The sequence below is a fragment of the Xenia sp. Carnegie-2017 genome, unplaced genomic scaffold (assembly GCF_021976095.1).
Source record: "Xenia sp. Carnegie-2017 unplaced genomic scaffold, XeniaSp_v1 HiC_scaffold_21, whole genome shotgun sequence".
Lineage (NCBI taxonomy): Eukaryota > Metazoa > Cnidaria > Anthozoa > Malacalcyonacea > Xeniidae > Xenia > Xenia sp. Carnegie-2017.
In genome coordinates this window covers 3,907,183-3,935,027 of record NW_025813484.1, presented here as the reverse complement: position 1 = coordinate 3,935,027, position 27,845 = coordinate 3,907,183, and the positions used below count along the sequence as shown (strand labels likewise).

General features: G+C 36.1%; 4 protein-coding genes and 1 long non-coding RNA gene across 6 annotated transcripts; 2 read left to right on the top strand and 3 right to left on the bottom strand.

Annotated features, from left to right (window-relative positions):
• The first annotated feature begins 9,481 nt into the window (after window positions 1–9,481).
• LOC124444760 lies at window positions 9,482–10,687 on the top strand. The gene is made up of 2 exons (XM_046995412.1): window positions 9,482–9,728; window positions 9,823–10,687. Exons 1-2 carry the CDS (start codon window positions 9,620–9,622, stop codon window positions 10,578–10,580), a joined length of 867 nt encoding a protein of 288 aa, XP_046851368.1. The 5' UTR covers window positions 9,482–9,619; the 3' UTR covers window positions 10,581–10,687.
• LOC124444761 lies at window positions 10,433–11,689 on the bottom strand. Its single transcript, XM_046995413.1, has 3 exons — window positions 11,553–11,689; window positions 11,185–11,465; window positions 10,433–10,907 (listed from the first exon to the last, which is right to left on the bottom strand). Exons 1-3 carry the CDS (start codon window positions 11,627–11,629, stop codon window positions 10,750–10,752), a joined length of 516 nt encoding a protein of 171 aa, XP_046851369.1. The 5' UTR covers window positions 11,630–11,689; the 3' UTR covers window positions 10,433–10,749.
• On the bottom strand, window positions 11,683–13,430 carry LOC124444762. Its single transcript, XM_046995414.1, has 2 exons — window positions 12,127–13,430; window positions 11,683–11,972 (listed from the first exon to the last, which is right to left on the bottom strand). Exons 1-2 carry the CDS (start codon window positions 12,493–12,495, stop codon window positions 11,919–11,921), a joined length of 423 nt encoding a protein of 140 aa, XP_046851370.1. The 5' UTR covers window positions 12,496–13,430; the 3' UTR covers window positions 11,683–11,918.
• A 1,643-nt stretch (window positions 13,431–15,073) lies between these two features.
• LOC124443796 lies at window positions 15,074–27,806 on the top strand. 2 transcript variants are annotated; one of them, XR_006947750.1, is made up of 3 exons: window positions 15,074–15,085; window positions 27,343–27,412; window positions 27,509–27,806. It is a non-coding gene; the product is annotated as an uncharacterized LOC124443796 (long non-coding RNA). The 2 variants fall into 2 exon arrangements; XR_006947751.1 differs by lacking the exon at window positions 15,074–15,085 and having other exon boundaries at window positions 27,064–27,408.
• On the bottom strand, window positions 20,052–26,863 carry LOC124443795 (smoothelin-like). The gene is made up of 6 exons (XM_046994323.1): window positions 26,526–26,863; window positions 22,974–23,642; window positions 22,704–22,903; window positions 22,474–22,564; window positions 21,327–21,478; window positions 20,052–20,800 (listed from the first exon to the last, which is right to left on the bottom strand). Exons 1-6 carry the CDS (start codon window positions 26,580–26,582, stop codon window positions 20,653–20,655), a joined length of 1,317 nt encoding a protein of 438 aa, XP_046850279.1. The 5' UTR covers window positions 26,583–26,863; the 3' UTR covers window positions 20,052–20,652.
• Window positions 27,807–27,845: the final 39 nt, after the last annotated feature.

Here is a 27,845-nt window from a genome sequence, read left to right as displayed (position 1 = left end):
CGTTCCTTACTTTTGTCTTCATTATTTATTCCATAAACCATTTCCCCTTTCATCAATTCTTTTATATTGTCAATACCTAAAATGACCATATCGATAATGCCATAGTTTAAGGATAGAATGTTTTTGTGAAATGTATACATGATGATCTTCTTCTTTTGTTTGTAGCAAATAAAGTTTACTTAGAAGATTTCCAACAGCTAGCAACTTCCCATTTCTAGCAATTTCACATCTCTTGCCTTTGAATTCCACTGTTGCACCTAATTTGATCATTGCTCGAACAGAGAGTAAGTTTTTATCAAGATCAGGTAGATATAGAACATCATGTAGAGCTATTGCTTGATTACGATTTCCCAGATCACACACAATATGATAAGTACCTTGACCAAATGCCAATATTGACCGATTATCTCCTAGATGAACAATACTTGGTTTGTCAAATGCTATGTATTCTGTTAAGCGATAATTCTCACTGGTCATGTGTTGTGTTGCTCCCGAGTCAATAATCCATACTGATTTATTCAGCAGATCAGTAGCTACCAATGCTTTCTCTTCATTAGTCAAAGCATCTTCTTTCTGTGCATACTGAGCTGAATTCTTCTTATCCTTTTGATGGAAGGTGTTCCCACCACTTTTCATATTCCGCTTTGGACAATCACGGGCGAAGTGCCCAACTTCTTTGCAATTATGACATTTTCCACGAAATACCATACCATTTTTCTCATTATTGTTGCTTTTGCCTTTCATATATTTTCCCGTACTGTATATGCATTCTCTTTAGCTTTTGTATTCACACCTTTCAACATCGTTCAATAACATATTTTTCACCTTATCATATGATAGATTCTCATCACCCACTGCATCTAGTGCCGTAATCAGAGGTTTAAACTCTTCCGGCAAGCTGGCAAGCAATGTCATGGCCAGTTCCTTATCATCGATCGACACATTCATTTCTTTCAGTTGATCGTGCAAAGATTTTAACTGACTTACATGTTCCATCATATCATTACCTGGATGAAAACGAAGCGAGTAGTATTGTTGTCTTAAGCGTACTTTTTGCAGCAATGATTCACGAGCAAACTGCCTTTTCAGGGCATCCCAAGCTTCCTTGGCTGTGTTTGTATCTCTAACATGAATCTGGTATTCGGGTTCTATGGCTAAACATATATATGTCCAGGCTTTCTTCGCACTTGAAACGAATTTTCGTCGCACTTCTGCATCAGCATCTTCCGTTGGAGTTTCAGCCGTTCCATCTGTATGCTCAAACAAATCATGACTCTCCAAATATAAGCGCATGTTGAAGGACCAAGAGCGGTAATTCGACCCATTCAGTTTTGCGAATTTCAACGTGTTTACATCAGCCATGTTTAACACAAAAATTTCATTAAATATATTTCATACACATTCATTCGGTTTACCTAATCGTACTTAGGCGTTCTGGGCCCATAACCTGTTAAGAATATTTAGGTAAAGAATGAAAACATCCATTGATTGATTTGGATATATTTAATGATAGTTAACAACAACAGCGTGTGCGCAAAAGGGCAGTACGAGCAGAACAGAATATATCATCATCACATGACATAGTTGATCATTATAGCATGACTTATATGAAGTTCTTCAACAATTTGTTCACTGGAATTTTAAAACAAAAACAACATTCGGCGGTTGTTAAGATTAACAAAAGTTGTGTAGTTTATCACACTTATATACTTTTCCAATATTTAGTCGTTATAAAACGTAGAAACGTTTATTTTAGCAGATCTTACAACTAGGCTTTGCCGACATACCAAGTGTAAGCCCAGACGACAACAAGCGCGTTCAATACACTGCACATTTCGTGCAATAGAAATATTTCATTTTCCATATTACAAACCTGTGACCAACAAAAGAGTTATACTTTTAATTTACTATTTGTATACATAAGAGTCTTTGAAAGATTATGTAGTTTTATATAAGTGATAAGCTCTAAGCCGCTATGTTTTGTTCTTGACTGTAGAGTTTCGTTTATCCGAAATATTTTTGAGAAAAAATTTTGCTATTTTAGTTGTTAGACATCACAAAGGTTCAAAAATATGCCATAAAAATATTCGTTGCCAATGTCCTTTAAACTCGATAAAAGTTTTATATTTTAATAACGCGCCCAGCCCAGTAAATCTTTTATTATTTTGCTATCTCAATCAAACTTCTGGATGACAATTTTTCCTGTGAATTTTGGGAGCTTGTAGCTGCTGTTTGAACAAACAAACAAGTATACATCGCTCTTACGTCTATGTCAATTTGAAGTGACCAATAAACGAACGCGTGAATCAAATTTCTTGGCCCGCTTTGCCGAGCCAATTCGGCAGATTGCGATTACATTGGAATTTTCATCCTGCCTAAGCGAGTTACTCAGCAAGCAGCAACCGGGATCCCGGCAAGGCGGAACAACTCGCTTGCCATGTAATCACACTGTAAAATAATATATGACAATTATACAAAGCGAGTCAACTCGGCAAAGCGGGTCAACTCGCCATGTAATCGACGCCTTAATCTTGAGTTCACTCAAGATGGTACCGATGCTATAAAGAAAATTTTTTTAAACCCTTCGAATAAGTCTTATTGACTATAAAAATTGTCGAAATTAATCTCCCCTACCACATTCAAGTACTATCCTTCAAGAATATTTTTAGTACGTACTGGTTTTAAAACTTTCAGGTGAACACAACAAGAAATCAGCTCGAACTACATGAATATTTCGAAGCGACACACGAATTTTTAAAGTTAATCTTCATTACTCATAAAGATACCCAAAGATTAACAAATGCAGTTGTCCACACTTCGAGAATGTTTAATATATTTTCTTTTCACATAATGCGTCTATGATGTATGAAATTATTGTGAGAATATGGTGTGTTATTATTTATGGAAATGTTGCAGTGGCCGACATGAAATACAGGATGACAAACTCGGACCGCCAGAACGGTATACAATTGTATCTTGAATTCATGATGTGCTGGTCTAAAGCAGTGGCCTAAAGCACTGGCATACTAGAATTGCAAGTCAAGGATAGCTAGTAGCTACCGACTCACCGTGGTTAAGCAGTTTGATCACGTCACATTTATATCGCTTCGTGCTTCTCTTTCTTCCCAACAAACAAACCGATTTTTGTCGAAGTCCATAGCCTTGAATAGTGCTTGTGCATTGGTGTATTCATCTTCATGTAAATTAAAGATTCCGCTCGACATAATCAAACATTAGTAGGAATGTTACTGCTCCAACTTTTGCTATTGACGCTATTACAGTTCAATGAATGACACACCTGGGTGACTCGAATAAGCCCGAAGCACAGAATAGATAAACGGAACAGAAGGTACGGTGGCCAATTAGTGACACGTTCATTCTATAGAAAACCGTGCTTTCATTTTGTAAATTAATTGATTCAATAATAAAAAGACAGTTTGCCTTACAAAAGTAGTCGTTCCGTAGAAAAATGTTACATGTTCCGTAGAAAATTGTTGCATGTTCCGTAGAAAATTGTTGCATGTTCCGTAGAAAATTAAAAACATTGCGCGCGCATATACTTTATATTCTGTGATACATGAAGTTTAACGTCATTTGATCAAACATGGCGGCTTGTCGAATGTGCAATGTAAACCATTTTATGCCATGCAACTTCTGTCCTTATAGCGGCTGTAGAGTTCATCTGATGCGCGATATATTTTTTGCTACTTTGGATAGCAATATTGTGATACATCACACAACATCACACTATCACACTCGAATGACGTAATGTCCGCAGTGTCGCATTCGTCTTTCTCCCGAAAATACTCGATGAAAACTCTCCTCACTGACAATTTTACCCATTCCGTTTATTTTTACGTCTTAATACTCAATAATTCGAGCGAAAAAAGTCTGCAAAACGCTTGCAAATATCGAGCAAGAGTCTGTCATTGTACTTTTTTATTTACAGTTTTGCAAGAACAAGTATATAATATGTCACCTATAGCAGTGTAGGTAGGTTCTTAGCCAATTGCAATCGAGATTGCATAATATGCATAATAATAGTATTTCCCATGACTTCTGACTGGAAAAAGCCTAAAGTCATTTCTCACTTTATCACTGGGGAAAGCCGAAATCATTTCTGACTAGGAAAAGCTGAAAATATGTCGAAGCGCAGGCGTAACAATTGTCAAGCGGTTGACGATTTGCGAAAAGATGTCAACGAGGAACTACATCAAGAATATGTGGGGTCGAGGATATTAAGTGATATCCAATCTATTAATTTGAAAGTCTGCAATGATCTAAATGTTGATGTAATTCTGTTTGTTCTTGTTTTGAAATATGGGTTGTCACTTGTGTACTCTATTGCCAATGTTGCGTCTTCTTTGCTTGTACTCCCCGTGAATGTACGTCAAGAAGTGTTGGCTTTGGTATGTCCCAATTTAGAAGAAGAAGATGGAAATATTCTTTTACAGTCCGCTTCAAAAATAAAAGTTCCTAGTACAACCGATAGGAAGTGCATGTATTTACACCTCCATGCTCCAAATGTATTAAGTGCAACCATGATCTTGTGAGCTAAATAAGCCAGTAAATGTTCAGGTACACGATCTTTCTGGAACTACCGATGTAGTGAAAGTTTCGCTTAGATGCAATCGCAGTAATTTGCTTTATGGATATTGTATGAATGTTTTTGCAGTGCGGTGTTTGAAATTAAATGAAGATATGATCTTCGCACTTTGCTGGACAATTTAAGCAATCGTCTCAGGACCTGAAAAAATCAGGTGACTCAACGGGATTCGAACCCATGACCTCTGTCCAGCAAAGTGCGAAGATCATATCTTCATTTAATTTCAAACACCGCACTGCAAAAACATTCATACGACATTCCTTTCACGAGAAAACATGAGCCCAACAATATTGACCTGCTCACCACTGTGTGACTTCATAGCTCAGTTGGTCGGAGCACTGCACCGGCACCGCAGAGGTCATGGGTTCGAATCCCGTTGAGTCACCTGATTTTTTCAGGTCCTGAGACGATTGCTTAAATTGTCCAGCAAAGTGCGAAGATCATATCTTCATTTAATTTATTGATATTCCAAGTACGGTAATGGGAAAGATGGCTGGATGTTAAATCACGAACAAAGAAAAATGATCGAGACTATGGATGTCTGTTTTGTTGATTCAACTTTGCTTCAGTGGCAGCTGTCACTCGCGTAAGTTACAATATAATCACTTGATTAATTAATGTTAAAATAGCAAGTAGATTTTACAAATGAAACATGTTTTCTATAGTTGTCATTCGCGGGTATCATTTAACGGTTTTTCTGAAGCGTTTAATGAAGTATACAATGGCAGTAAGAGAACGATATGTTGTAGATCTGTATTGCTGTTATCACGTTGTTACAGTTTTTGATGGTAAGCATTGTTTGCGTTTTATATAAAGATTTTGGAGAGAAACAAGTTGCTGCTTCATTTTGGGTCGGCGAGATGGAGAATGAGTTTAGGGAATTGGTGCAACAGGACTCTTTTGGTTTGCTTAAAGAAGATGGGGACTCTTCTAGGTTCTAGAACAAATAGACAAAATTAGGGCGAGAAGTTTGTACGAGCATACATCAGACAATTGTTCTGATACTTGCAAAGAGCGCGGTAAGTTAGATGCAATTGTATTTTAAAATTAGTTTTTAAGCTATAAATATATTGTATTGGAAAATAGCTGTGATTCTCATCAGGCTAAGATATTTTCGTAATCAAACTTATAGGATGTGGAAGGCTATGGGTTGCCGATGGAATATGGAAATTAATGTTTCTTCATTGCATGATGCGTAGAAAGGTACTTATCTTAGTTTGATATAACATTACTCCTTTGCTTTTCGTAATTTAATAATATTATATGAAATTGTTTTCAGAATTTTGTAAAAGGTATTCCATTGCTGAACTATCCCAGTGTATGCACTGAGTCGCCTCAGCATGGAAAGGCATTCTGTGAACAGCATGTGCAATATTTGGAAAAAAACTTCCCTAATGTACCCACTAGTGTGTGTGGATTTTTAAGATATTGTGGTGTGAAGCCAAGTAACATAAGTATGTACTCCAAAATTGTTATGACTATAAAAATGCTTGAGAATAAAGTCCGATTTTTCATGATCAATTCGAGATATATTAACAGAGCTTTTACACTTAATCACAACTGTTCTTGCTTTAGTATATAGTATTTTCCAGGAAATTGGTACCCCTTTCTCTAAATTTATCTCTGTGCTCAATGATATGTGTATTACAGAGCTGACAGAAAATTACTACAAATAATTACTCTATTTTATAGGTGAAGAATTGATTGACGACACAGGTCTGCTTTCTAACAATGACGTGTCAAAAATGGACGAAACACTGGGAAAGCTTGATAAAGATGGCGACACTTTCCCCATATGAAATAGTGTTGTGGAGTCATTATATGAGGTACCCAGCATTATATGGGTCAAGGCAATCTTGGAATCGGAAAGAACAGCAACTCATTGGCCTAAAGTAAACCTGCCTTTATGTTCCTTAACATTAGGTGAAATGGTGGAATCTCTAATGTCCATGTTGCATCATAATGGTATCGCTGCTGTATTCACAATTGGTAAGCTCATTACAATATGCTCAATATTTTGGCAAGTGACGCCCGTTTATTACAAAATTGCTGACGTTTTTTCATGTAAAATACATTTGTCACGTTTATATTGAACCCATTTTAGCATGAAAAGAATATTAGTAATTTGTAGACCTGTTGCTTATTTAAGTTTTGAGGTAGTTAAATAGTGAATTTTATATGTAGCTACAATATTTTCTTGAATGAAACAATATGAAGAGCAGGCGAAAATAGATCACTGATTTAATTAGTTTTTTTTTCAAAATAGCTGGAATGTTATTAGGCTTTCATTATGAAATGATTGCGGATATCCTGGGATTTTGTCCCCTGCCCATTGTATGTGGAACAAACAGACTTGGAAAGACAAAATCTTCAAAAGCTGCACCAAGTCTTGTAGGAAATGGATCAAACTTCTTTTTAGCAGTAAGGGAAAGATTCATCCCCAGGCTATGCAGCAGATCAACTTTGCCTCCCGTGCTCGACGACGTTAAGAGCCCTACAGTTATTGGAAATGTTGCGGTCTCTTTCTACAACAGTGGCAAAGACGGGACATGTGTTTTTGAAGCAGCTCCTCAAACGATTCCGATGTTCACAGTCAATTGGGACACTTTAGAGGGATTGAACAATGACCCCAGGTAGATTTTTCCGTATTTATGGAATAGGTTTGCTTTTTATTGCCCTAATGTAATTTTTTCACGTGCTGTAGAGTACTTGGAAGGCTTGTCCTAATTCCCTTTTAAGAAGGAGCAAGAAGTCCTCTCGGAATTGAGAATCAACAGAACGCAGAATTCCAAAACAATGCAATAATGGAAGGAGGCTGTAGTGCTTTTGGGACCATGGTGGCAATTAGCAGATCTGTCGAATACGTCTGCATAACGAGAACTAATGAGCTCTGTCAACAATTTACCATTGATGCGCCGAACATTGACGACCGCTGTTTAAGAAATCATGCACTTTTGGTAACATTTGCTGAGAAGGTATCTGCCTTATTAACCACATAACATGAAAAAATTGAGCAATAGCCAAAGACCACTTGCACAATTATAACATAGGTAATACGGCTGGCAAGTATTGATGATCTCTATCCAAGCAATGCCATCGCTTTTTTCAAACAAACAATCCTGCGAGTGTGGATGAAACGATTCCAGACCAACAAAGGGCAAGTGTCTCATGCAATGCTTCAATAATGAAGTCAATAGAGCACAAAATATCTTGCAAAAACGTATGTAATAAATTCATAGCCCATAGACCAAATTCATAAAGTAATTGTGACATTTCTCATTTCTGGTTAGTCACTTGCGTAAATCCAAAAGTGACATACTCAAGTGGAGTAAGACTTAATGGAGTAGCAGTGGCACTGAAATGGTTTTTTGCCTTGCTAAAAGATCACGGAGTTCTGTTTCTGAATGAAGAAAGGGTGAGACACGAAATTAAGTCTCTCGACATTGGGGTGGTAAATGGGCGAAGCCAATATTTCAATGCAAATGCAAATGGTGAAACGATCAGCAGAGGCTTGCTAAAAGATCACGGAGTTCTGTTTCTGAATGAAGAAAGAGTGAGACAAGAAACTAAGTCACTCGTTATTGGGGTGGTCAATGGACGAAGCCAGTATTTCAATGCAAATGCAAATGGTGAAAAGATCGGCAGACGCACAGATGGAGTAGAAACTGCTTCCAAAAACTGCGTAATTATAAAACAATCTGCATTTGGAAGTGAGAATTGGATTGTTTTTTCGGAAGGTTAGCATTGTGATGCATTGTGATGTAGTGTGATGTAGTGTGATACATTTTGATGTAGTGTGATGCATTGTGATGTAGTGTGACGTAGTGTGATACTTTGTGATGTAGTGTGATGTAGTGTGATACATTGTGATGTAGTGTGATGCATTGTGATGTAGTGTGATGTAGTGTGATACATTGTGATGCATTGTGATACATTGTGATGTAGTGTGATGTAGTGTGATACATTGTGATGTAGTGTGATGCATTGTGATGTAGTGTGATGTAGTGTGATACATGTGATGCATTGTGATACATTGTGATAGTGTGATGTGTGATGATACATTGTGATGTAGTGTGATGCATTGTGATGTGATGCAGTGTGATGTAATGTGATGCAGTGTGCAGTGTGATGTAGTGTGGATGGTGTGCAGTGTGATGTACATGTGATGTGTGATACATTGTGATACATTGTGATGTAGTGTGATACATTGTGATGTAGTGTGATGTAGTGTGATACATTGTGATGTAGTGTGGTGTAGTGTGATGCATTGTGATGTATTGTGATGCATTGTGATGCATTGTGATGTAGTGTGATGCATTGTGATGCATTGTGATGTAGTGTGATGCATTGTGATGTAGTGTGATACATTGTGATACATTGTGATGTAGTGTGATGCATTGTGTAATTAAGTGTAGGGCAGTATCATTCTGTGTGATGTATAGTCATGGAGTGTAATGCATTGTGATTGATGTAGTCGTGTCCTGTAGTGTCAGTGTCTGGGATTTATTAATATGTACTATGATGCACGGTTCTGTAATTTAATGGAGTGCGCATCTAGATAACGAACGATGACGAACGCTGTAGTGTGACGTTACGTAATGCATCACAAACTTTTATACTGTTTAGCCAAAAAATATATCGTGCATGGTATAGTAGAGTTACAGGTATGATGACGATTGATTGTATAATTTGAAAGAAAATTTCACTCAGACAATTTCTCTATTCTTTTGTAGCCGAAAGAGACATTATAGAGAACTATTTTAATTATGGATATAAATATAATATCATAATTAGCCTACTAAAGAATGAGCATGGTATTGAAATGGATTTACTGACTCTAAAGCACAGACTTAAATCTTACAATGTAACCAGAAGGCAAACAGTTCCGGAGGACCTTGTGCGCGAAATTATTTGGAATGAGATGCAAGGTCCTGGATGCTTGGCTGGTTATCGGAAGATGTGGCACATACTTAAACTAAAGCGTCACATACATGTACCACGAAAACTGGTGGAATGTATTTTAAAGGAACTAGATCCAGAGGCATGTGCTTTGAGAAAGCAAAAAAACTAAAAAGGCGTAACTATTTATCATATGGACCTAATCAGTGCTGGCACATTGATGGTAAGTAACAATTTTATCATTTCGGTTTTCATTAACTTTCTATCTGTTATCATCATTGCGTTCATTGTTATCTACTTTTTATTTCCACATGTAGGATATGATAAGCTGAAGCCATTTGGATTCCCTGTGCATGGTGCAATAGATGGTTTCAGCAGGAAAGTTCTTTGGTTAGAAGTTACGCGGTCAAATGATTTGCCAGAGAGTGTGGCTAAATTTTATTTTGAGGCAGTAAGAAAGAATAAAGCATGTCCTTTGCAGACTTGTAGTGACTGTGGAACAGAGAATGGGATCATTGCAGCAGCTCAATGCTACTTTCGATCACTTGACAATGCACCATTTTGTGGTAGTCAAGCTCATGCATTTGGTACATCTCCATCAAACCAAAGAATTGAGAATTGGTGGTCACATTTTAGAAAAACATGTTCAAGTTGGTGGGTTCAATTTTTCAAAGATCTTTGTGAGGAAAAGCAGTTAAATTTAAATGATGATTTCACTAAAGAATGTTTGTGGTTTTGTTTTAATTGTGTCTTGCAAAATTCATTTAATGATTGTCAGGTTTATTGGAATAGTCACTATATTCGGCAATCTCACCATGAAACTGTTGCTGGAGTTCCAAATGTTTTATATGCAATGCCCGAGGAGTATGGGGCTTTTGATTGCCAAGTGAGAGTTACTGAAGAGAAATTGCAAATAGCTGAGAGCAATGCTTGCCATAATGAATTGTTGTATGATAATACTTTTCAAGATTATTTCCATTACTTGGTTGAGTTGCAAAGATTACAATATCCTGAAAACTATCAGGAAGCATCAGAATTATTTTCACTGCTAATGCAAAATGTTTGTGTTATCTAACAAAAATTTTAAGTTGTCTTAACATTAAAAACATTTTAAGAGAGAAATGTCCTTGAAATATATAATTGATACTGTATTCTTTAAATGAAGCCAAAACCAAAACTTTCTGCAAGTGTAGCATCCATTAAATCTTCAAATTGCTTTGAATCATCAATATGAACTGGGAGTGTTAAGCTTGTAGCACAGGTAGAGGCTGTTGGTCTGCATCTACAACCAGTTTGCATCCATGCTTGAATTTCACAGTGATGGTTTTTTCCATGCCAAGTGGGGTCACTGTTTCAACTCCAGTTATAAATTTGTACAATGCAGACAAAGAATTTGTAGCTCCTTGAGAAACAATACAAAAAGTAAAATGAAGCAAATCATTGGATAAGTGAATCAATTAACTCCTTTAAAATTATTCAGGAAAATTTTCCAGACTTAAAGAACTATTGGAACAATAAGAGCATCTCAAGATTGCAAAATATATAAATGCCTTGATTACGTTACTGAAAAATTACATTTTATATCCACTACTTGCAACCAACTTCAGCAGCTTTAGCAATCGATATTCTCCCTGGTATGTTCCCTGGTCCATGCAATGCTCATTAATCACTATGTATACCTGTTTTAGCTTCAAGAGCTTGAATAAAATCACAAAAAAACTTGTGAATATTGATTTCTAATAACTTTTGGTTGCTCCCTTCAGGACTGCATTCTATCAAAATGTGATCTAGAATATGATCAGCTGTCACTGAAAACTTTTGTGCTCCATCAATGGTAAATAATGGTTCCATAACATTTCTGTATTTGCACAACTCAGTCAAAACCCCATGTAGCTCAAGACCAGATATTGATTGGTCAATAATGGCTAGAGTTGTTGACACATCACGTATCACAAGAGACCTGAAATATGAAATATTAAAATATAAAATAATTTCCTTCGGAGCTATTGCAGCATTTCCAAAGCCATCTTTACATTATGGAATTTACCTAATTATCTTGTAGCTTGTTTCTCTTGACTCCTTAGATGGAATACCACAATAACCAATAACTTGCAAAATATTCATCGTCAAGTCTTCTTCCAGAAATGCAACCAAATCATCATCGTTTGCACAAGACTTGATCTGTAAAATTTCTTATTCAGAAATATTCACTTTAATACACAAACAGAGGTGCAGGTTATAAGCAATTTTCAAAGATTACCTTTGTGTGCATGTACGCTTGATATTCCATGCACTATGTAATTGTACACTTGTGAAGACAACAAACAGGGAGCTGGTCCTCCTTGAACAATTGACGCAGCAATAATTTCTCCTGAAACTTTGAATTCTTCATAGGCCAAGGCTTATACATTCACTACTGGAAATCCTGTTTCGTTGAACAGCTTCCTCTGTGTATAGTTGAGGCATTCTGTACAAAAAAATGTTATTACAGTACTCCAATAAATTAATTTTCTAACATTGCAAGTGTTGTACCTATTTATTCAATATCTTTAGACATTAAAACACTAGTATACTATTTCAAAAATGTTACTGTTATTTACTTAACATTTAGTTAATCTTACCTGTAAAAAATTCACGTCTTGGGCCACTGTATCTATGGCTGGTTCTCCCGCAAATGACACTTTCAGAATACCTTCTGACTTAAAATACTTCTTCAGTCGTGCATCCATATAGTCTTTAAATGCATAATGCCTTCGAATAGTTATTCCGTTGACTAATGTCATCTTTAAATTGCTCTTTAAATTTTCAACAACTTGTTGCACAGTTTCCAACTTATCAGTCACACTTTTAGCTTTTTCACTCAACAAGTTTCCCTCCACAATCTGAATTTCACAGTCTTGGTCATCAGATTCACATTCACCAACAGTATCTATATATGTCTCAGCACAAAGATCGGCATGAACTTCAATTTCATTGCGAGGAAAATGCATCAAACATGTTGGACACTGGTGAGTTGTGACCAAGTATTTTTCAATGCTGCCTGACGTCTATTGCAATGACAATTTAGGTTGAGATGAACATGGGATGTTTGGTGCTGTCAAAGACGTTGTTGACTCCGAAGTAGTTGCATGTTTTGGTGATGGTAACTCTTGAATTCCTAAGTTGCTATTGTCAACATTACAATTAAATGGAACAAACAGAAGCTCTTCGTCTGAATGATTGTCTTCATTGTAACAGGAACAATGTTCAAAATCATCTTCCGGACATAACCAGAAGTAAATTTTACAATAGGGTTTTAGTAGGTCTCGTTTGTATTCTCCAAGGGTGAAAGATGTGTAACTACCTGGTAAATCTTTAACAAGAGTCATATCTTGATAGAGAATGACATAAGTATCATCTCTGTCAAATTGTTTAAAATGCCTTGCATGCTTCTCAACTGCCTTTTCGAGCAATACCTTGGCATTGTCGTCTTCATTAAACAATACAGGAATAGTTCTTCCTTTGATTTTTTCAATCTACCATCTTCAACACTTTCTCTCACCACACCAACTTGCACTTTCACTTCTTGTGCTAACCTAGCTTTTTTATTTGCTGTTGAAATGCTCCTCTTTTTTGTTTTAAAAATTGAGGATTTAGAGCATCTATCTTGTTCTTTTTGTTTTCGAAATTCATGAAAGATCATAGGACGTAAGTCACGAGGCATACTGTCATTACAAATGACGGAAGTTGAGCCACTTGCTGGAGGGCTTTGATTGTCAGATGTGCCAGAGTTGTTATAAGACTGGATAATGTTATTACACTGCACAAGGGAATCTAAAGTTAATAAAAGAGTTAATTTTACACGAATTCATTTCTTATTCTTTAATCTTTTTTATAAAGTTGAAAAATTCTTTATTCCAAAGTCTATTCATTTTAATTTAAAGAGACTGAGATATCAATTAATAGTTTTATAAAATATTTTCAATTAATTTACAAAATAAGCATTTTGAATTAAATATTATCTTGAATTACCTTTTTTTGCAAACCGCATGGCCACAATTATGACAAAAACTTCCGCCTTGTAATATTTTAGTACCACAATTTTGGCAATACATATACAAAATACATATAAAATTCCTTTGCTACAAAAGAATAGAGAAATTGTCTGAGTGATATTTTCTTTCAAATTATACAATCAATCGTCATCATACCTGTAAGTCTACAGCCGCAATAAGGACAGAAGTTGCATGGCATAAAAAGGTTTACATTGCACAATCGACAAGCCGCCATGTTTGATCAAATGACGTCAAACTTCATGTATCACAGAATATAAAGTATACGGAACATAAAGTATACGGAACATGCAACAATTTTCTACGGAACATGTAACATTTTTCTACGGAACGACTACTTTTGTAAGGCAAACTGTCTTTTTATTATTGAATCAATTAATTTACAAAATGAAAGCACGATTTTCTATAGAATGAACGTGTCACTCATGGGCCACCGTAAGAAGGGCCACTTAGCGAAAAATGCGGTCCTAAATTTTAGCAAGATAAACTTGCTACACTAAAAAAAGGTAGCAATCATTGAGTAATATCATTGCGTTCTATAATAACTGGAGCGGCTAACTTTACTGGGGCGAGGACGCCAAAAAAATGGCGGCCAACGGATGTATTTCCGCTGAAATGATCGCTTTGCAGAAAAATAATATTCTCGACCTCCCCCTGGTGTCTATAGCATTGAGTTCTATAATAACTGGAGCGGCTATCTTAAGCGCGGCTTTAGATATCGCATGTTGTAAAAAACATGGCGGATTTCGTCCGTTGCCGCTGAGATTTACCGAAATTGACCGCTTTTCCGAAAATTTCCCAATTTCCCACTCCCTCCTGAGGAAAGAGTGAGGAAAATGTATGTGTATTTGGGATTCGGCAAGCAATTTTTTGATGAAAATGAAGGTAAAAACCTTAAATTCATAACAGCGAGTCAACTGTGGTTGTCAGTTATCTGCTCCTACAAGGATGCATTTATAACTATCGACGAAAGAGCTATATGTCGGCTACACATGTATGAATGCAGATGTGCGTCGTTTTCTTACCAGCGTCAAACTTGTTTGATCGATTAAACTCTTTAGTCAATACAAAAAAGTATATCTTAGTTCATCTCCACGGTTCACGAGAGAGAAGTCAGCTTATTTGTTATCATTGCTATTTTGCTTCTTTTCATGCAATGGGCAATGGCTTTTTTCGCCACAATTGTAGGATTTTTACTTGTTTCTTTAAAAAAGTACATATTAAATCTCTGGATATTTACGGATTTTCTGTAATTGAGTTAAATATGAAATTTCAAAAAGACTCAAGTCTGCATAGGTTTGGTAAATGAAAACAAGCAATATTGTATAGAAATTACTTTAAGTAACCTTTTTGTGATGTTCTGAAGTGCAAGTGCATCAAATACTTGTAAAGTTGTAGCACATTTTGATTTTGTTGTATTGATAGCACACTTTGTTTTGTTTTTCCTATATTTGCAATAAAAGTGCACTATAATTTGAATGATTAACACAGTTTTCACCTCAATAATAAATTTCATAAGCAGTTGGTAGTGCATTTTGTTCTCTGAGTATCCACATCTGGTGTTTTGTTCATACAAGAATGATGAAGTGCAAGTAGATATGTCATAGTAAGGCAATAAAACCAAATGAATTACATACCTATAGTGTACTTTTATGCTAGAAGCTTAAAAGCTTTTTAGAAATTAGAAAGTTATTGTATTATATTACCTCTATATCATCAATCTCATGATAAGAAATAAGAAGCAAAAAAATTGTAGAAAAGCTTTGAAAAGTGAAAAACTTTCTTTTAAAAAGCAGCAATAATGCATATGATAAATCTCCATTCTGTACTCTAATAGGTAAATAAGCTCAAAGTTTTCTTAAAGAAATATAAGAAATATATAAGAAATATACAGTACAGTAACTTTAAAGGTTTCATCACTGAATCTTTAATGCTTCAGTATAGTGCATTAGATATTAGTAACATTCAAACAACACTCAACTAAAATATTTTGATAAAGATATGACATGATTTAAACATTAAGTTACATAAAACCCAATGGCTTATACAGTTTGAAGCTTCACATCTGCATTGAGTCATCATCAATCTCAGTACAAATGTTTACATAGACACAAACTTTATGGCCTTCTATTTTACATGTTTGTGAATTGACATTTCATTAAGCATCAAAACACACACAACCTTCTTGCCATCTTTCTTTGGACCATGAACTTTAACTTCAAAGCATTCAAGGCATCCTTAGTGAATCCATTGTCTCCATCCATAGAATTTGACCATGATTAAATTAAATAACTCTGGATAGGGCAGACAATAAATCAATTATCTTTACAGCATTATCATTTTTTAAGACTCTGCCTGGTCAATAACATCTTCCAGTCATCTTTACTCCTTGATCTTCCCTGCATGTTGTCAGCAAATAGAACATAACAAGCTCTGCTCCAAATCATGGGTACCGTTGGGGCTGATCATTTCTTTTTGATACTTACTCACAGAGCAAAATGTGTGCAGGGTCTTTTTTGCTTTAGGGAAACTATTTTGCAAATAGGTAAATTTACGATTTCATGCATTAACAAATGACAGAAAAGTATGCAGAATTTTATAGACAAAAACAGGAAAACATCAGTATGTTTTGCGTTCAAGTCAATCTTAAAAAATACGATCTTTAATATGTATTTTATGGCTTTTCAAGTGCATGTATAATTGCTTTTCAATCGTTGGCGGACTAACAAAACAAACAACTACCTCACCTGTGAGAAGCGATATGTTCCTTTTTGTGGAAACTACGACATCCAACAATTGAACGATTGAAGTGTTGGCATTATAAAAGAAATGCCAAAAAAGATATCGTCACAGAATATGGAACTAACGATATCCATATTCTGTGATATCGTGTTTGTTTTTGAAAAACTCTTTTTATTTACTATAGACACCAGGGGGAGGTCGAGAATATTATTTTTCTGCAAAGCGATCATTTCAGCGGAAATACGTCCGTTGGCCGCCATTTTTTTGGCATCCTCGCCCCAGTAAAGTTAGCCCCTCCAGTTATTATAGAACTCAATGGTCTATAGTAAATTATAAAGAATTTTTCAAAAACAAACACGATATCACAGAATATGGATATCGTTAGTTCCATATTCTGTGACGATATCTTTTTTGGCATTTCTTTTATAATGCCAACACTTCAATCGTTCAATTGTTGGATGTCGTAGTAGTTTCCACAAAAAGGAACATATCGCTTCTCACAGGTGAGATAGTTGCTTGTTTTGTTAGTCCGTCAACGATTGAAAAGCAATTATACATGCACTTGAAAAGCCATAAGAATACATATTAAAGATCGTATTCTTTAAGACTGACTTGAACGCCAAATATACTGATGTTTTCCTGTTTTTGTTTATAAAATTCTGCATACTTTTCTGTCATTAGTTAATGCATGAAATCGTAAATTTACCCATCTATTTGCAAAATAGTTTCCCTAAAGCAAAAAAGACCCTGTACACATTTTGCTCTGTGAGTAAGTATCAAAAAGAAATGATCAGCCCCAACAGTACCCATGATTTGGAGCAGAGCTTGTTATGTTTTATTTGCTGACAACATGCAGGGAAGACCAAGGAGTAAAGATGACTGGAAGATGTTATTGACCAGGCAGAGTCTTAAAAAAATGATAATGCTGTAAAGATAATTGATTTATTGTCTGCCCTATCCAGAGTTATTTAATTTGATCATGGTCAAATTCTATGGATGGAGACAATGGATTCACTAAGGATGCCTTGAATGCTTTGAAGTTAAAGTTCATGAACCAAAGAAAGATGGCAAAAAGGTTGTGTGTGCTTTGATGCTTAATGAATTGTCAATTCACAAACATATAAAATGGGAAGGCCATAAAGTTTGTGTCTATGTAAACATTTGTACTGAGACGATGATGAGTCGATGCAGATGTGAAGCTTCAAACTGTATAAGCCATTGGGTTTTATATAACTTAATGTTTAAATCATGTCATATCTTTATCAAAATATTTTAGTTGAGTGTTGTTTAAATGTTACTAATATCTAATGCACTATACTGAAGCATTAAAGATTCAGTGATGAAATTTTTAAAGTTACTGTACTGTATATTTCTTCATTATTACAGTTTTTGCTTCAAGAAATAGTTTGAGCTTATTTACCTATTAGAGTACAGAATGGAGATTTATCATATGCATTATTGCTGCTTTTTTTAAAGAAAAGTTTTTTCACTTTTCAAAGCTTTTCTACAAATTTTTTGCTTCTTATTTCTTTTCATGAGATTGATGATATATGGTTAATATAATCCAATAACTTTATAATTTCTAAAAAGCTTTTAAGCTTCTAGCACAAAAGTATACTATAGGTATTTAATTCATTTGATTATATTGCCTTACTATGACATATCTACTTGCACTTCATCATTCTTGTATGAACAAAACACCAGATGTGGATACTCAGAGAACAAAATGCACTACCAACTGCTTATGAAATTTATTATTGAGGTGAAAACTGTGTTAATCGTTCAAATTGTGTACTTATATTGCAAGTATAGGAAAAACAAAACAAAGTGAAAAAGAAGGGTAGAAGTATTAAAACTACAAATGAATTCTAAACACCACTGGAAGCATAAGTGTTTTGATGATTATTTGCATTTTGCCCAATTCATATATCAATACAACAAAATCAAAATGTGCTCCAACTTTATAAGTATTTGATGCAGTTGCACTTCAGTTTGTGCACTCTCCAGATTTTGGATATATTTTAGACAATAAAAATATCTACAATATGGCAAACTTTAAAAAAATTCTACCGTGTAGTTTTTTATTTATTAGGCTTTGTTAACAACCGGAATTCTCAACTTAATAATTCAAGATTATACTACGCGCATTTGAGTCCAACTTTGTCGATGTTTTTCTATCATTTATATTTTTGTGCACTTTCCAAATTTTGGATATATTTTAGACAATATAAAATTCTATAATATACTTGAGTTTGAAAAAATTGTACCGTGTAGTTTTTTAGCTATAGAGCTGTTTGTCGAATGTGGTGCCAACTTCACAGTTTATACCAGACTACATTCTCAAGGAATATTAATCCTTTTATATTTTTGTGCACTCTCCAGATTTTCGATTTGTTATATACAATAAGAATATCTACAATATGGCCAAGTTTAAAAAAATTCTACCGTGTAGTTTTTTATTTACAGGCCTTTGTTTAGCAATGACTTGAAATTCTCAACTTAATTATATAAGATCATATTACGCGTATTCGTGTCACCTATGTAACTGTGTCGATGATTTTCTATAACTTGTTTTTTTGTGCACTCTCCAGATTTTGGATATGTTATATACAATAAGAATATCTACAATATGGCCAAGTTTTAAAAAATTCTACCGTGTAGTTTTTTATTTATAGGCCTTTGTTTGCAAAGTTACCTGGATATAGGAAGTTAATTATATTAGATTATATTACGCGTATTCGTGTCATCCGACTTTGTAGATGATTTTCTACAACTTATTTTTTTGTGCACTCTCCAGATTTTGGATATGTTATAGACAAAAAGAATATCTACAAAGTGCAACTGTGGAACTAAGACAGGACCTGTTATTTTCACACATCGTCGAGACTGTAACACGATTAGCAAAGTGCAACTGTGGAACTAAGACAGGGCCTGTTATTTTCACACATCGTCAAGACTGTAACACGATTAGCAAAGTGCAACTGTGGAACAAAGACAAGGCCTTTTATTTTCACACATCGTCAAGACTGTAACACGATTAGCAAAGTGCAACTGTGGAACCAAGACAGGGCCTTTTATTTTCACACATCGTCAAGACTGTAACAAGATTAGCAAAGTGCAACTGTGGAACTAAGACAAGGCCTTTTATTTTCGCACATCGTCAAGACTGTAATAAGATTAGCAAAGTGCAACTGTGGAACTAAGACAGGGCCTGTTATTTTCACACATCGTCAAGACTGTAACACGATTAGCAAAGTGCAACTGTGGAACTAAGACAAGGCCTTTTATTTTCACACATTGTCAAGACTGTAATAAGATTAGCAAAGCGCAACTGTGGAACTAAGACAGGGCCTTTTATTTTCACACATCGTCAAGACTGTAACAAGATTAGCAAAGTGCAACTGTGGAACTAAGACAGGGCCTGTTATTTTCACACATCGTCAAGACTGTAACACGATTAGCAAAGCGCAACTGTGGAACTAAGACAGGGCCTGTTATTTTCACACATCGTCAAGACTGTAACATGATTAGCAAAGTGCAACTGTGGAACTAAGTCAGGGCCTGTTATTTTCACACATCGTCAAGACTGTAACACGATTAGCAAAGCGCAACTGTGGAACCAAGACAGGGCCTTTTATTTTCACACATCGTCAAGACTGTAACACGATTAGCAAAGCGCAACTGTGGAACTAAGACAGGGCCTGTTATTTTCACACATCGTCAAGACTGTAACACGATTAGCAAAGCGCAACTGTGGAACCAAGACAGGGCCTTTTATTTTCACACATCGTCGAGACTGTAACACGATTAGCAAAGTAGATTTTAGTTTTAAAAGTTGTATTTTAGCCACCCTAACAAGATCATTGACAGTAAGAAAAAAGCAGTGAAGACATAGACATTGTACCGTTGCACAAATCATTATGTTTCGTTCATTTTGTTTATGTAAAACCGGACCGTTGTCGACTAAACACCATTCTTGAATAACCACCGCATATCCAATTTTGTGAGCTTGAATAACTCATGGCATCATGGCGCTTAATCAATCATTTACGGTAAACTGCCGAGCGAAAGTGATAAAGCGTTTTTTCATTTACTTTAGATAAAAAGTATTTCTTGCAATTACTTCAGTCACAGCAAGGTACAATATCATTGGTAATTTCTTAATTATTTACCATGCAAAGTGCGTACAGCCATGTTAAGTGACGTGCTTTCTCTAAAAATAATGATTCTCTTTTGCTAAGAAGATGAAAACTCTTAAAATTTAAAACATATTTCAAACTCTATGGCTGTGAGCAAATTCACGGCTAATTATGTGCGCAATTATAGATAAACATTTAAAAATAGCTTAAACATCTAAGCGATAGTCAGCTGACTCGTGTCCAGATCTTTCGGTCGGTACTTGCTAAAAATCATTTGGACCTGGGTCTGAATGCTTCGTGGTTCAGGTTTTTTCATTCGGACCAAGTCCTCTACGTCGAGCAACACGGCTATGCCAACTTTTCTATATAAATAAAAATTTACCATACATAACTTTATACATGTTCGGGAAAGGCTTAGTATGAATGTAGATAACGAAGCAAATTGTTTAATCAGAATGTTCTTTCAAAAATTACGGCAGTGAGAGCATTTTCGGCGGGCTGCGATTCCCAGCAAACATTTTTCTCAAAATGCAAACACAAGAAAAACACAAAGAGAAGCATCTAACGCAAACAAACTAAGCCAGGCCGCAAGCTTGGTCGTGCTATGTAAATTTCAGATCATTCACAACCATCCAGCTCTTGGGAATCAATTATTTTTACCATGAGCGAACACCGAAATGTTAACATAGCTATGTAAATTTCAGATCACTCACAACTATCTAGCTCTTTGGAATCAATTATTTTTACCACGAGCGAACACCGAAATGTTAACATAGCACGACCTAACTTAACTGCAATGTTAAATAATGACATCGCTTTTCTGAAAGAGTCATTACAAATGTATACACACACACTTAACCAGTCGTATGAAAAGATCAGACAACATACTCCGCAGCTTGAAAGGCTGTTGTGAAGTTTCGTCCTCTGTCACCCGGTTTCAAAGAATTGAAATCAAAGAGACTTGGATTGAATTTATGTATGAGAGCGGCCATTGCTAAACCATCCGCAAAACTTGCGCTGAAGTTAGTGATGTTGACACCCTGCAAATCAAAACACCATACATTTGATCCGTGCCATGAATTAAATACAATAAACGCTAGCCTCAAACAACAATAAATTGTTTTTCGACAAGGGTGTGCCAAAAGTTACATGTAACTTTTCAAACATAGTTACATATAACTTTGATATATGGTTATATGTATAACTTTGACGCACAGTCAGCTACATGTATCTTTTGGCACATATAGTTACAAATAAGTATTGACAACTTGACATATAATTTCAATATGACCTTTCACGCATATTTACATACAACTTTTCACACATAATTATAAATAACTTTTCACAAATAGAGATGCAGTGACCCACAACACAAGTAGTGGCGCAATCGGTAAAAAAGACAAACAAACATGTACAAAATATCAATAAATGGAGAGATGACTAATTTAGGAATATTGAAGAATAGGGTCAGCATTGAAGAATGTGTATCAACCAAGATGCACTGCGCGCTTTTGTTTATGTTTACATCGTTATTTTTTTGAGCCTGCGGCACACTGAATTTAATTTCGTCACTGCGTCGTCTAATGTATCTGAAAGCTTAGCAAATAAATTGATTAACAACTCTATTTTACAGAAATTATTATTTTTTTCTCTAAGTTGCTTAGACTACAACAACAAAATCCGCCATTTTCCCAATACACAAAATGGCCGTCACGCTGTGACAACCATTGAACTAAAATACATGGAACGCTACCTGAAGCAAATAATTGAAGCCAAATCTTACACCAGACACGCGTGTGTAGTGTTTTGAGATTCTCTCGCGGAGTGATAATTTATTGACTACACACGGGTGTCTGAGGTAAAATCTCGCGTGTCTGGGTTGAAATCACGGCTTCAAAAATTATTAAGGTTTTGTATTACAGGTAGCGTTCCATGTATTTTAGTTCACAACAAGTGTATTTTCGTGACAACAAGATTAACGCGCAATGCATCTAGGTTGTTACACATTCTTTAACCCATTTCCTTAAAAAAATACCTCATATTCTTCGGTTTGCTCTTTACACCATTGTAAAACAAGCTGGGAGACAGACATTTGCCGTTTTAGCTGGGGTTTTTTCTTTGGAGGACTGTTGAAATTGGAAAATGATATTAGTTCAATTCGAAGCACAGGTCATAATGTTCGCATAAGGATTGTATGCTTCGGTTGTTAAAACTATTGTCAAGTTAAAGTATTTTTAAAGTTTTTCAAAGTATGCATCCCCCTACCTTCTTCGAGGCACTTTCTCCACGCATGGCGCATTTTGCGTGTTATTCTCTTTGTTTTGTTCAGTTTTTCCAGCAGGAATGACTGTGGCGGGTTTCACTGGCTGCTTCGTTTCTACAATCTTCTCTTTTTGTGCGGCTTGTTGAAAGAATGCCATTCTCTCGGCTGGACTGCCAGAGACATTTGGTTTGATACTTTTCCCCTGCAATACAATCCATCATCAAATATCGACGTAGGGAAACAAATTATCCAGGGGGGGAAAGAATACTTACCCCTTCAGTAGCATTTTCAACTTTCGGATGCATTCTTGTCCGCGAAAGTCTTCGCTGAAAGCGAGCATCTCTTGCCGAAGCTCCGTCGGTTTCGGTTGCACCACAAATAGGCGAACTCACTTTTTCCGCTTTACTGACTTGTAACTTAGCGATTGATCTACGTCGAGAACGCAATGCATTACGGTTAGGATGGTGTATCTCCGCGTCACCTTTTTTCTCAGTTTCGATTGGCCGAATCATAACAGATGTCTGGAATGTCTTTACAGGGGGTCGATTCTCAACTCGATTATTGTTCGAATCTAAATTTTCGAACCTCTTTTTGAAGGCATTCACTCCTCTAACAGGTGACGACGTTCTTGCCGCTTTTTCCCTTTGCATTACATTACTGAGTTTATTCACGAGAAAATTCGTGGACGGAGGAGGTTTGGCTACACTACGTCGCCGACTGCGCAACTCTAGTATATTGCTTCCACTGTCAACTTTTTCCAATGGTTTAGTAAAGTTCGTAAATCGCACTTCCTTGTCTTTAGCCCAGCTAGTTGCCGGAGGAATATTGTTATTTTTACAGTCTTTCATCAGTTCTTGTTCATTTTGTTCGCGTTTTTCTTTCAAAGTGTGCAGTAGAGCCCTGAGTTGTCTTCGCTCGGACAAATCGCGAGTCGATTCCAGCTAAGTAGGAGGAAAAACATGTATTCTAAAAAGCTGATATGGTTATCGCGGTTGGTAATGGTAAAAACAAAGCAAAGATGTTTTGACAAAAGTACATAAGCGACAAAATAAGACCTTTCTCGCGGTTTATTTTAATAACAACATGTGGCTTGAGAAGGATTAAAATTGGGGCAGGATGTGGTTCAATAATCGTATGTTTTAATACGTTTCCTGATAATCTATTTTTTGCTAAACACAAACACAATTGACGTTAATCTTGTGCTGTTTTCAAATTCATCAAAATAGCCCCAGACATCGATAAACCGTAAAATCGATCACACAGCAATTGTATTACAAACGGATAAGCTTTTTCATCTTAAAGCAAGCCAATTTAAACTGATGACTGAGTCGACAGAAAACATCGTGTGAGGTACAACTCCTACGGGAACTAAAAATGCTTTACAGCCGGTAATCTTTTCTCAGCCAGGCATATTGTGTAAAATCTTCAGAATCAAGAAAAATCGTGAAAAAAAATCATTTTTACTTTCGTTGCTTAACTATTTTACTGTCGAGTTTTTACCGTGAGATATTTCACAAATATAATATCGATGATTATGAGAGAACCGTCTAGACAAATCCTTCGCCATTTGCCGACCACATAAAAGGAGATCCGACTTCATGCCAACGTTCATTCCGAAATCGAAAAAAAAAGCGAATGCTGCTGGTGTTCGCTGAGAAAGAAATGTGGTGATTTTACAATCATGCAGTAAGAATAAGCTCTCGTGATTTCAAACAACCGCATTTTGTCCCATAAAAATCCCCTAAATTTCGAAAAAAAGAACAAAATTCGTAATTGATGTCGTGCATCAAAATCTTACAATTTTGAAGTGGTGACATCCGAACAAAGTGTGATGATTCCTTTTGTTGCAATAAAACGTGATTGTTACATGAAAAATATTCGTATCATTTCGTAAAACTCGACTATGTGAAGACACAGGATTCAAGCGTACATCGAAGGACCACGATTCGGAAAGAAGGCATGAACAAGGAAGATATCTGAGGAATTAGTTCGCAAACAAACTTGTCAATCGCAAAGTCGACGGGTTACCCAACACGTAGAAAAATAGCCGTCATATCAAATAATCTCAACCCAAATATTTTTGATGACTCGCATATACATGCAAGGTGTCAACTGCAACAAACTAAAGTTATTGAAAATATTTGTACACGCAAGAACGCTGTATTTAAGAGTGTTCGTTTTCTTTACTGCAGACTGCACTGCCATAAATCAGAACAGACAATGGCTTTGTATGTCTGGTTTCGCACGCTTTCCAAATGCCAATGTGACTGTTGGCCTTTTTTCTAAGAGTTTCTCTTTGTTAAAGTGAATTATTGTACCCCCTGAAGAGCAAAAGTAAAGCGGATATTACCAAACAGCGAACAAAAATGGCGTCATGAGTCGACTGGAATGATTGAAAAACCTGTTGCACGCACTCATCACCACATTCTGATCATACAGCAGTCGTATTTGCAAACTGTTTGCCACAACAAACGTATTCACACCTATTCAACTCATTTATCGTAGATGTAAGAAATAACAAGCAAACCCCGACAATTTAACGAGGAGACATATGCCCCTTGCGTGATACAAAAATGCGAATGTGGGACGCTGGACAAAACAGCGTCCCACAAAACAGACGGTTTGCAGACAACACAACGTTTTAAATCCCCACGGTTACCAAGAACTTTGGAAAAGCGTCATTTTTTTCGACGATTCGGTTTATGTCGTTTTCTCCGGTCTTATTACGAACGCCGGTTGTTCAGGAAGCAAATTGTCGCAAAACGATTGTAATCATTATTACCGACAAATTTGAATAGTTAAAGAAAAGCGTCGCAGCTTTGTAGCGAAGCAACACAATCATCGAGTAAGCTCTTCTAATTTTCTTGCCTAGTAATGTTGTATATGCCTAAACTGTTTAATATTGATCAATAAAGTTGCAGTGACTCAAATTTGCAAGGACATATCGATGATTAAATGAGGTGTTTAACATAATTACCCTCATTTTTACACGACTTAATGTACAACTCTTGCTGCACGTTATCAAATTCGTTGCAAAACAGAGAATATGCAAACGATTGGCGTTCCTTACAATTACATCGAATCAGTTTGTTCATGTACACATACAGCAAGAAAACAAACACAACCAACTTCGTTCCATTAAAAGTAATCTTTAGGCAAACACGTAACGTCAGAATCTTCCTAATGGCTCGTTAGCTATTGTTGCAAGTTTAGCAAACAAATTACAACGGTGACGCAAACGGACATGAGAATGGATACTGAAACGCAGTTAGCTAAACCGCATAATTCCATCTAACCTGTGACATCTTCATAAACGCCGATGTACGAACGGTCACTGTCATGAAAGGGGTGCAGCAGTAGCATTTACACGAATAAAGCCTTTCCTTGACCAAGCACGAATATCGATGATTTACAAAACTTTACAAATCATTTCATACCTCGAGGTTTTAATAATCAAAGATTATTGCAGTTTATCTGTAACCTAAGACCGAAGTAGCGCGAGTGATCTGTCTTATTGTTATAAACAAACTTCAAAACGTATCAACATTTGAAGTGGATCTTTTATATCAAACCAAACTGTGTATGATTTCTCAATCGGCTATATACATTGGCGAGTGTTTGTGCTGGTCTTCAAAAAAGGGCAATTGATAGCAATCAGATTTGCTATGAAGTCAACAGGGCAATAAAATGCTTGTCTTTGACAGCGAATACCAACAATACCACAGCTGTTCGTTGTTTGCAGCGCTTTGCGAATACATTCAAACGCATTTCTTGCGTTTAACAATCAACACGAATTTAAAATTGAATAAAAACAACGACTTTACCTTTCGCCTCAGTGTCGCTTCTTCAGCTTTAAGGTCGGCCAATTCGTTCGAGCCCATCCTCTTCGCCGTAACTATGTTTTGAACGCGAAAAAACAAACGCAGAAATGTCAGTCCCAGAGAAAAATCTTTGAAAGGCTTGGCGGATGCGACCGTGCACCTCAAGACGATACGACGACTCAAGCACAATTACGGGAACAATGCTTTGCTTTATGATGTACTTCACGCAAGATAAGATGCTTTTAAATGCTCGCTGGTTAATTATTATGTAAATTATGTCATCAGATTCGTGTGACATGAAGGACGAGGACCAGTAGGACGAGTGCCATAAAACGTTGCTTCATTACCTTACGAATATCTAATGTTCATAAAACCAATAATATGGTCTTTAATGTAATAAACATAAGCGCTGGCATACATAAAACTACTTTTTTTGTGTGTCGAATGTATTGCATTCCCCAATCGTTATCAGTCTTTAAGACGTCATCTCATAAGGTCAAAGGCTCATACGTCACACTGATCATGGCATGCGACTCAGACTAGTACAGCAATTAGTTAATGATGTAAACAGTAAATGGTATATTTTATTTTCAAATGCAAGATGTTAGTCTGCCAGACGACAAAATATCAGCTCCATCATGTGCGTTCGCACGATGCAAACAATAATTCGTCCAAAAACATTCGCAAACATGTTCATTGATGACGTCTATCGGAACATATATAATTACGTCATCATGAATAGACGTTGTGGGCGATTATTGTGTTGAAATAATGGTTGAAGTACGCCGCGACTTGGAGGGAATTTAATAAAATAGCACAGGAAACTCATACATGGCGATCTAGTTGGAAAAAAAACACGATGTTTATTTTCAAGGACTTAATGGTGGTTGGTGTGTGCATTTGCTATACAAACATTTCGTTGAAATCTTATCTCATACACGAAAATTAAACGACTTATTTTCTTTAACTTTATTTTGTTTGTTTAGGAAGATGAGCGTCGAAGTCTTCATCGTCAAAGAATTCGTCGAACAGGAAGAGCAAGGGGGGAGAAGGAGGGATATTCTAAAGAAAAATCCACGAGGTAACAACGTGCCAATGAATTTTCAAGGCATTCTACGAAAAGCTTTCCCTTCCAAGACAAATACAATCCTTATCGCATTTTAAACCTCTCCAGTTACTATGCGTAACACGACGTCCACGATTAAATTAGCTCACCTGCGCGGACGTTGTTTATTTGACAAAAAAAAAATAATAAAAGAATTTGATGAAAATTCCTATCTCTTCCCTCGCGCATGTCAATCAATGCCGTTCAAACATCGAAAA